Raw genomic sequence first — 10,521 nt, 5'->3', positions numbered from 1 at the left:
TTAGTTAACAGACCAGTATGTCTGCCCATGAAGCTTTATTGTACCCAATCCAACATGAAAAAATTGGATCAACTCAAGAATGTAAATTCAATCTATGCATAGTAAAATTTTAAAACAAACCACTTCCTAAACCTTCTCAATTTATGTTCCAATTTTAACATTTTAAACGCGTAAATTCATTCTCAGTATCAAGGAAGACCAGTACAGTGGTGAAAACACAAAAAAAAGTCCTTGCAGAGCCTGTTTCAGGGCAAAATGTGAGAAACAACAAAAAAACACATACCAAATAGGGAACATTTGAGAGGAGAGGGACACAAATAACTGAATTCATCTCATTTCAATCTGAATGACTTGTGGAACTAAAGAATTTCAACTTACATAGTAATAATAAAGAATAAAACAATGATCTGAAAATGACTAAAACAACAAATAACAGAAGGCAGTATTGCTCTGTATGTATTGATACAACTTGCACCAAGTAAATTTTGGGCTAGCAAAATATTATCTGCAACAAAGAATGAAAGAATAATAACAATGATGATGAGAATTTGACTACCTACAAAGAATACTTCCTTTACGTGTGTCTGTATAGCTTGAGTGTGAAGAAACGAATGAAGAAATGATCAAGTTGGGTGAGAAAAAGAGGAGGAGGTACCCGCAACATCAACAGGAACCCAAGCTGAGACAGTATACAAAGGTTGATCAAGCCAACTAAGAGTAACCGCTGTTGCTCCTTCCTTCTCCACCTTCTTCACACTGTAATTCTCACAACAATACATCTTCAACAGCAACTGGCTCTGACTTATTTCCCTTTCAGAAACTCCCAAACATCGCAACCCTCCTTCCTCCACCAGCATCCTCCTCCACTTCCCAAAACCCTCGTGCCTCTCCAACCTCTCCCTCCCTTCACATGCCACCATGTTCCTTATCTCCCTCCCGTACATCTCCTCTATCTTCACCCTCACTGCACTCTCTTGCGCCACCCCACTCTCCTCGATACAATCAAACAATGCTGAGTAGTACTTCAATGAGTTGCACACCCTTGCTTCCAACCTTGTCTCGTTGTGTTCTGCTTCTTGTTCAGCCACCACAACCACGCTCGGATTGGTGCTTCGTATAAGCCCCAAGAAGTCCCTCAACGCTCCTCCGCTTCCGTCGTAAAGCGTCTTGTGCAGCTGCAAAACGCAGTTCACTGCCACCGTTTCCTGCTCCTTCACGTGCAGCATCCACAGTCTCACGTCTTCGAGTCTGTCCACAACGGGGTGGAACTCGAAGGGGAGGTTCAGTGCTTCGGCGAAACCTGCGAGTCTGTCTCCGGTTTCGTTTAGGTCTTGCTTTGACTCTCCTATCCCCGTGATTCTCACGTGACTCGGAGGGTTTGTTCTCGATGCTAGGCTCTGGAACAAGCTTGGCCATTGGAGACCTTGCTTGATGTCAAAGTCTATTATGTGAACCCTGTCTTTTCCTTCAAACGCCCTCAACAGCATCTCGTTTGATGTGAAATGGATAAACTTGGGAATTGGGGTCACCTGGTTGAGAAGCCTCAATGCAGTTCCGGTTTCATCATCCTCCACCATGTCTCGGGAATTGGTGGTGATGTGAAAAACGTGGGGCCAAAGCCTGGTGACTCTGATGGCCAAGGCCTCTGTGAAATAAGCACATATGCGGCTTATGGGGTTTCCCCTTGGAGATGCAAGATCACCCAGCTTTGCGATGAACTGGTTTATGGCAGCGACGTTTCTTGATCCAATAGCATCCACGCAGCCAGTGAGCAAGCTAACGAGTTCCAACCCGTGATGATCGTCTTCTTCCCCTGTCTCCACCTCGTGGTGATGGTAAGGATTTCCTGAACCGTTTCCCACTTCATGTTCTGAGGCGTTCTCGTTTAGCCTCAGGCTTTGGCTCTCTGAAGAAGCGTTGGAGACAGACCCTTCTGCTCCATGGTCGTTGTGATGTTGGCGAGGACGGTGGCTACCCTCACCGAAGTTGGTGATCTTTGTTACACATGATTCCAGCCAAGGGTTCAAGGGAAAAGGTGCAGAATGAGACACCACTTCAGAAGGAACAAAACAAACCCTCTCTTCCTCCGATGAGAAAGGAAGTGAAGTGTTGTTAAGCCCTCCTAAAGTGTTACCCTCAAGGCCAGGCTGAAACCAGAAGTTATCACCAGAATTGTCACACTCAGTGATACCCTTTTTCCTCTTGGCTATGTTGGTGAAGGACTCATCGTGCTCCGCGAGCCTTTTCAAACTCTTGTCCTTGATGGACTCTTCCACCAATGGTGTTGCTGCTGTGATGGCCAAGGGTGGGAGTCGAATGTTGTGCTTGAGAGAACAAGTGCTGGTCTTGGCTTCTATGGGTTTCTCCACTGAAAGCCCCACTGGCCTGAGGAGGGGCTGCGAACGTGAAGAGCTGTCTTTGCGCGTGAAGGTAGAACATGGCAAATCCAATCGCTGCGTGCTCATGGAAGGTCGCGGGAAATGGCAGGCTTGAAACTGTGCTGGTGCTTCGCTCCTCAATCTGTGGCTCGGTGACAACAATGTCGAACTAGAACACCCAGCCAACATCGTCTATGCTTTTTGTAACGCTTGTTGTTTCACTAACCCCAATGCTGCTGCTTCTCTTTCCCTTCCCTTTCTCTATATCTAGTAATAACTTTGATCAACTATGAAAAAATATGTATGTATTCTTTTCCTCTAAAATCTTAATTCGCATGCGTATGTGAACAAGAGAGAAAATGCAGTGCGAGAATCTATGTGAGTGTGTGGAAATTTTCTAAAGAATTCTTTTACGTCAAAAACAAAGGAATCCGATGAATTTAAGAAACTGTTGTGGTTGGTATTATCTTTACAAATTCAAAGTGTTCCTATATGAGAATTGAATCTGTGAAAATGGCAAGTAATTGTAATGAGAAAAGAATGAGAAGTTATTGGTATATGCAGGAAAGAATGAAAGAATTGAAGAGGGTAAGGAAAAGTCCTAGCTAGCACATGAATGCGATCATCGGATTCCAGAAGCGTTCAAACAAGGGACATTAGGAAAAGTGAAGTGGTTTGAAGTTTAGAAAGAAGGGATGAGAAACAGAAACATACACCTTGGAATTCGCGGCAGAAGAAGTCCTGAGAAATAGTGAAAGGCATATTAGCAGTGGAAACGTTGAACAAGTCCATCATTGCAGCAGCGGGTGAAGCAAAAGCCAGAAACCCAACCTCTGAATGCACTTTAAACATGCATTTACTTGAATCAAGTAGAACAAGAGGAGACTACTACAAACCCCCCCACCCCCCTCGCACTTACCCAAAAGATAACACAAACCTTTACCAGTGCTTTATATATATATCACAAACTACGTACGATCTCCCTCCACCACCATCTTCTGCTATACACTTCTTCTAATACTTCTACTTCTTCTTCTTCTTCACCACTCCATCATAGTAGTAGGTAGTTGTAGTTCCCCTTTTCTCTTCTCTTCTCTTCTGGGCCTACGACTGCTTTCATCTACCAGCATGGGAGCAAAAGAAAGGAATATGATGATGACAGCATGCGTGGGAAAGGGAGGGAAACACTTTGCTCCTGCGCCGTCCGATGCAGATCCAAGGGTGCAGAGCTGGGGAGTTATATTACCGTTGAAGCATGTTGGTGAATATGACCGTTGAAGGGGGAGTTGGTGTACGGATAATTCATGCCACTCAGACTTTTCACGTGCCACGTTGCACGTATTGTCCCCTGATATCCGTTCACTTGACCGTTACTTTTACACCTTATAATTACACCACTTTTTTTTAAAAATATTTATTTTATTTTATTTTCTAATTAAATTATCTGGTTTTGTATTTTTTTGGATGAAGGACCAGAGTGCTCCATTTAATAAACACAACTTTTCATTTTTTTAAGTACAGTTTGCAGAGCATATTTTATTTTTCATGATGGTGTCTACTGAGACACGTGGCACACGAGTGGAGAAGGTCCCAGAATTGGATTCTCCAACTCTTGTTGACCATTCATCATGACTTGACTGCTCTAGTTATTTTGGTGTTTAGAAAGTGAGAAGAATAATTACCTATATCCCATCCTAATCATCTTAACATTAATTTCATTTTTCTGTTTAATGTATTTTTCATTTAATCTTTCTTACTTTTTCAATGTTATATTTTTTTCATACTTCTTTTCTCTGAAAAAACCATATACTTCACCAAAATCTAATCTTAGTATAAAAATTGTCAAAAAATATTTTAAAATAAGGACATAACTCATATTTTATCACCATAAGAAAGTTTACCTTGATAGAAATCATTATTATAGTATTTAAATGTTTATATTTCTAAAATGTTTTGAGATTTGAATAAAACTAAACTAATATATAAAATATATTAATATTTCATAATTTATTAGTTAATTTCTATTCGTGATTATTAATTTAGACAATTTTGTATAATAAATAAATTTTATTAATTACTAATAAAGTATGAAAACATGTCCATGTGGATAAATAAATAAATTTCTTCACATTAAAGTTATCTCGTGCTAACACAACTTATTCATGGGATAAATTTTTTAAAATCTGTCAATTTCAGAATATTTTTTTTAAATTGCACCAGTTCTCTTAAAAAACCTAAAAGTAATGGTTGTTAGTGATCCTGAGAATCGGATTGGATTGACCGATCCAATTAAGGAAGTTTCTTACTCCACCTCCAGTTTCTTTCTGCACCTCCATAAAGATTCTTAGGGTTTTTTTTTTAATTGTATAATCCATAAAACTATCAAACTCTAGAGTTTGAAATTTTAAAATTAGAAAGATGGGGAGAAGGAGTGTCAATGAAAAAGATGAAAAAAAGAAGAACAACAAAGCTGTCATGTCACATATTCTATGAAGGTGCAGGGAGGAAGCATGGAGGTGCAGGAAGAAATCACCTCCAAGCAGAAACTATACTCCTATTGTGTCCGCTTTGATTCAGGCACTAAATCAGTTATGCACAAAATTTATATCAAACCATAGGAATCAATAGCAAATCAGTAAAACCAGTTAAAAATCAGTTCAGACAAAAATTAATAAATAAAGATTTTAACTTTTTCTTCTTAAAAAATAAAAAATCAACTTAAAATGATAATTATTCTTTATTCTACATATAAATTTGTTATTATTAATAATATTTATATATTTTTATATATACATATATTATTGAAATTTCAACTTAAGTATGATAGAAAATTTTATTTAAACTTTTATATATATTTTGAATGTTAAGACCGAATAGATTTATGTTTTGTTAGCTTTATATATTTTAAAATACTAAAATAATTTCATTGATAGCAGATCATTGACCAGTAGGATTTTAATAAAGTTATGAACAGAAGAATAAGTATGTGCAACTAAAATAAAATTGTGAGCAAGATACTACCCTTTTTATTCGATTGAAATGTATGGTTAAAAGAAATTATTTGAATTAATAAGCATGAATCTCATCCATTTATTTGTTAATGAGAAAAAAATTCAAATGTTATTAACAAAACCAAGCTACCTAATTCTTGATTGAATTAGTTTGGTCTAGATTTACCCGGAAAAAAAAAATGAATCTGTCTTTAAGAGCAGAGCGTTAAAGAAGAATCTATAATTTCTTTTAGTTCTTAACAAGTAAGCTTAACTTTATTTCTACTAAACACAGATTAATAGAGCAGAAGCGAACATTTGCAATTTAATTAATCGTGGATTATTTCAATCTTACCGCAAAAAATAGAAAAGAATGGGCATAAGGATTTAGTAAGCACATGTAAAAGTGACAGTACTGTATTTCATGTAAATCTGTAAATTTATAAATTGCATCACCCAAACAGTACAAACCCAGATTAAACTAAAATGCCACATCCATCTGTGTATTGTGGTTCATATTTTAATTTCAATTTTAATAAACTAAAAACTGAAATAGCTTGTTTTGTAGCAAATTGCAACAAGACATCAGATTAACTCCAAAAACAAAGCTTCTTGCTTGTTGGTTAGGCCAAGTTCAGCCAGGCTCGCAGCACTTTCTCCATCACTAAAGGCACGCCTAGGATATGGTCTCACCTGTTCAACAATAACATTAAACACGGTCACATTAAAATTTATAGTACAAATTAACCATTTCCTTAAAAAATTAGTATCAATAATAACACTGAAAGACAGTGGTGTTTCTCACCAGTCTGTAACTGCCTGGTTTCACCATCCTACCGATATCTATGAAGTCGAACAGAGACTGAAAATTTCCGGAAGCAAATTTAGTATACGTATGCACAAAAAGGAAGGGAGAAACAGCATACTTTCAAACAAACCATCACCTGTAGTCTATTAGATCTTAGGAATCGGCGTCCACGACGGTTGCCATCTGGCATTTTTACCAGCAAGTTAACAGCGTTATCATCATCTGATGATGGTTCTGGTGGCAGAGAAACTTCTTTGGCGGCTAACTGTGTTTCCAATTCCTGACACAATTTATGCAAAATGCAAGAGTAAGCACAACTTAGGAAAGTTTGCTTTCTTTCCCTAATAAGACAGAATCAATTTATAGCTAGGATCTGCCCAAGGCAACATATCCAGGATACCAAACGAGAAAAAGCATATAATATGAAATACAGATTTTTTGTTCTGGGACCAAGTGTAGACTGGTTCTTAACTGACGATATTTATACCAGAATTTTTATCTTCCAATACTAGTTAAAGAGTTTGTTAAAGAGTCTCTAAGTTCTGTTAACATTCACCCCTTATAATCAATGGAGATGATCCGTTCTTCAGACGACACAATATTGGAAAATATGCCTCAAACAATAGGTGTCAACGACTTAATAAAGAAAATCAATGGCAACACTAGCAAATTAGCTATAAAAGTAATTTCTAGTGAGTGTGAAGACTAAAAATAGACTCCAATCAACAACAGGGTAGGAGGGATTCAAGCAAGGGGCAAGAAAAAAAAGTGCAATCAGTTATAATTGCATTACCTGCTCTTCCAGTAATTTCCTGCGGGATTCTTCTGCTATCCGTCTTTCCTCTTCACGGGCAGCCTCGGCTTCCTTCAATTCTCTTTCTCTGTCTGCTTGTAATGATGCGAGATATTCATCATCCTGCATAAATAAACAGACAGCAATAACAACAATTAGACCATTAACAACCAACAACTCCAAACTACTTGAGAAAAAAGACACACCTGCTGTTCCCTTATCAGACGCTGTGCTGCCAGTGATGGTGAAGGTGGGCGATATGGGGCACGAGGATTAGACCCCCTACCTTGCATAAACTCATGTGGTGCATAAGCATACTGATATCCAGTCCCTTCTGGGATTCCACCAAACATTGCAGCTTCAAGCATTACTGCTTCATCATGTTCCTCTGAAGATATGCCACCCCACTGCAATCTCATTTTAGTCAAAGATTGAAAATTGGGAGGCAGGGACAAGTTGAAATGACATGGCAAGTAATGACATAATAATTCTTTTTGAAAATGAAAAAATGAAAGCCCATACCTCCTCAGAGGGAAAGGAATTTCTGTTAGGAGGATTACTGGTCTCCTGTGGTGCTGTGCTTGGTAGTGTGCTAGCCTCGGCAAATTCAACATCTTTGACTGATCCTGTGGATCCTGAAGACATATGTCTAGACCTGTTTCTAATGAGTGGCTGCTCCTCTACATCTTCAGCTTCATCATGAAAGGACAAACTCCCTGCCTGCAACCTAGAATGACCACAATTGCCCAATTCAAATTTCACATTCTTAGAGAATATACCCTGAAGGAAAATGCTTAGTTCAGTGTCAATGCAGCAGTGTGCAACAGCTACAGGTGCACAGCAAGAAAAATGGAAGAGATAATGTACCTTCCATTAGATGCCACTTCCCCTAGTCCAGCCTCTGATGACTTAGATGGCCCTGCTGGTGCAGATTCAGAATCTCCTCCCTGTACACGCCATGCTTTTTCTTGCTCAGCTGTCTGAACTCATTTCATGTTAGAAGCAATCCAGGTTTGAAATTTCCAATATTAAATAAAGTCAAAACTCTATTATGTCCTGGTGAATTTCCTCAGGGTGATAATGTAGAAAATTTAAAATTAGAGGGGTACCTTCAGGGACAATGAAACTGCATGGGCAAGCTCAGGATCCTCCAAGTAAGATTGCCTTGACTGTGATCCTGATTCACTTGAGTCCTGCACAAAGAGGAAAATAAATACCAACACAGACATCATGTTTAGCAAAGCATAAGAAAAATCCACCAAGAAATACACATACAGTTTGTCTGCCAAGTTTTTGATTTCTGTAATTTTCCTCAGCCTCCCGTTTAGAAGCCTCAATGGCTGCCCGAAGCATTTCTTCTTCTATCTCATTGCCATAATCTGGTAAATTCTCAGATTCAGGAGCACTAGGTCTAGCACTGCTACTGAGTGAAGTATCAGCCAATATCTTATCATTTTGCTCATGTCGATGTGCAATCTGGGCAGGTGGAGCATTGTCATCATCTTCATCATTGATTATGACAGTCCCATGGATATCTGGACCATGGGCATCAACAGTTCCAGTGACATCTTCAATAGATGGAACACGACCAGACTGAGTAGTGGATTGGTTACCATCCTTAACCTCTATAGGAATCTCCCTTACCTCTCTAGGATGTGTAACAATTGGTGCCTGGACTGCCGGATCAAGAGGAGTACCAAACATACCTCTCCCAATAGTGGAATCAAGAAGAGAAAACGGATTGAGATTTGGTGCTAAAGCTGGAAGTGAGGGAATTCTGTGAATATCTGCATCGTGTTGATCATCTATATCCATGAAATCCTCTTGAGGAAATGCTGTAGAGCTGTTGTGAGAGCTGACCATGAAGGAACAAAATAAAATATCAAACTCCCAAAAATAAAGAATTAAAATGCAAACATTAAACAGTAATACCAGTAAAATGGGTTATATTTCTCAATGATCACTTGCTTACTAATGGAAAAGAGAGTATACCCAGTCGTTAGGTTTCTGTCTCCTTCACTAAAATATGCATTGACTGCTTGATTGAGATTACCACCATGTTCCTGACATAAAATAATGTTTACAATCAGATCATCTGTGTAGAGCAATTAAAAGCAAAAATTCACATAAGAGTAATTGACCACTTATAGAAAAATCTTATCGCAATAAGAAGAATTCAATCTCATACATCAGATAAAAAAAAACATCTGAGGTCAGACAAATGACTAAAAGAGATCAGCTGAGGTCAGACAAATGACTAAAAGAGATCAGCTCAGTACTTGGTCATGATATACTCGCTAACTTTCAAAGCATAATATAGTTAGCTGGCCCTCACTGATCGTATACAAGAACTAGCATTTACTACAAAGCAGATTTCTAACATTATCATTAGTGATGAAACATATTCCCTTAAAGACTTAAGTTTATCTGCACACACACTGGACTCTGCGCTTAACTTCATATAATGTTAAAAAATAAAAGAAAATCATAAAAAAAAAAACATATTTCCTATATTTCTAGAATAATGTTTGCACTCTATCAGCGAGGACTTATGTGTTCATTCACTTAAACTGCACCTCCATTAAAGCCGATATCCATGAACTGAATATAAGGAGGACTCCAAACAATATCAGGCAATCCATCTATATATTTGAGAGAGAGACTAAATAAAACTGCAAAATTTCACCAAAAGAAAACATGGGTATGCAAATCGAGTCCCATTTACATAATTTGAAAGCAAAAAAGTAACAAGCATTGATAAAAAAATAAAAAAATAACAGGAGTGATCAAGCAATGCACAAAAACCCTATCTTTGATGAATTAAAGAGCTATTACAAATTACCTCAAATTTGGTCCTTTTGGATCCCAATCAAAACCTATTAAGCAGTTTCAGAATTAGAAGAAAAAAAAGGGGAAATACCTCGAGTTTTTGCAGCGCTACTGCCTCAGGCAAGCCAGTGATGCTGACGAAAGTCTCAACCGCCTCTTGATTAGGCCTTGCCATTGCAATCGAAATTGTTTGGAACAGAGGGCAATCCAAAATTCAGAACTTTTATTCCTTGTCTTGTTTTTTTAAAAAAAAAGAAAAAAAAAAAGAGAAAGTGAGAAAGGGTGGGTGGGCCTCTAGAGTGATAGTTTCCTCTGGAGTGCGTAATAGGGTGAAAGTGTTTGGAATTGCTTCGTGCTTTCGCTATTTCTATCTCTTTGCAACTCTTCTTGTTGGACAAGTATGCTCTCAAAATGCCTCCACGCATCCAACTTCCTTTGTCAATACAAAAATTACTAAAATTCTTATTTTTACACTAGTTTCAGTCAAATAAAATAAATAGGGTTACCAGATTTTCAGATTTCACTTTAACTAACTATTATCTATTATCAATTATCAATACAAAAATTACTAAAATTCTTATTTTTACACTATTTCTTTTTAAAACCATATTTCTTCATTATTTCATAACAAACAAATATTTATATTAATTATGGAATTAAATTCGATTAATAATATCATATAAAATGTGTGACAGGAAATAACATATAACATAAAAAAATCAT

At 37.6% G+C, this 10,521-nt stretch overlaps 2 protein-coding genes across 4 annotated transcripts; both read right to left on the bottom strand.

The window, feature by feature from the left end:
* Nucleotides 1-310: 310 nt before the first annotated feature.
* LOC137807979 (scarecrow-like protein 28) lies at nt 311-3,589 on the bottom strand. 3 transcript variants are annotated; one of them, XM_068608860.1, is made up of 2 exons: nt 3,298-3,589; nt 311-3,119 (listed from the first exon to the last, which is right to left on the bottom strand). In XM_068608860.1, the coding sequence occupies exon 2, from the start codon at nt 2,565-2,567 to the stop codon at nt 624-626; it is 1,944 nt and encodes a 647-aa protein (XP_068464961.1). In that variant the 5' UTR covers nt 2,568-3,119; nt 3,298-3,589; the 3' UTR covers nt 311-623. The 3 variants fall into 3 exon arrangements, with proteins under 3 accessions (XP_068464961.1, XP_068464963.1, XP_068464962.1); XM_068608862.1 differs by having other exon boundaries at nt 3,316-3,514; XM_068608861.1 differs by having other exon boundaries at nt 3,210-3,504.
* Nucleotides 3,590-5,788: 2,199 nt separating this feature from the next.
* Nucleotides 5,789-10,237, bottom strand: LOC137807978 (plant UBX domain-containing protein 8). The gene is made up of 11 exons (XM_068608859.1): nt 9,890-10,237; nt 8,962-9,032; nt 8,245-8,824; nt 8,079-8,162; nt 7,837-7,949; nt 7,492-7,696; nt 7,176-7,376; nt 6,970-7,092; nt 6,313-6,456; nt 6,174-6,230; nt 5,789-6,061 (listed from the first exon to the last, which is right to left on the bottom strand). Exons 1-11 carry the CDS (start codon nt 9,971-9,973, stop codon nt 5,954-5,956), a joined length of 1,770 nt encoding a protein of 589 aa, XP_068464960.1. The 5' UTR covers nt 9,974-10,237; the 3' UTR covers nt 5,789-5,953.
* Between the last annotated feature and the right edge of the window lie 284 nt (nt 10,238-10,521).

The sequence above is a fragment of the Phaseolus vulgaris genome, chromosome 3, assembly GCF_000499845.2.
Source record: "Phaseolus vulgaris cultivar G19833 chromosome 3, P. vulgaris v2.0, whole genome shotgun sequence".
Lineage (NCBI taxonomy): Eukaryota > Viridiplantae > Streptophyta > Magnoliopsida > Fabales > Fabaceae > Phaseolus > Phaseolus vulgaris.
Note: the sequence above shows the minus strand (reverse complement) of the source record. Positions and strands in the feature narration are given on the sequence as shown.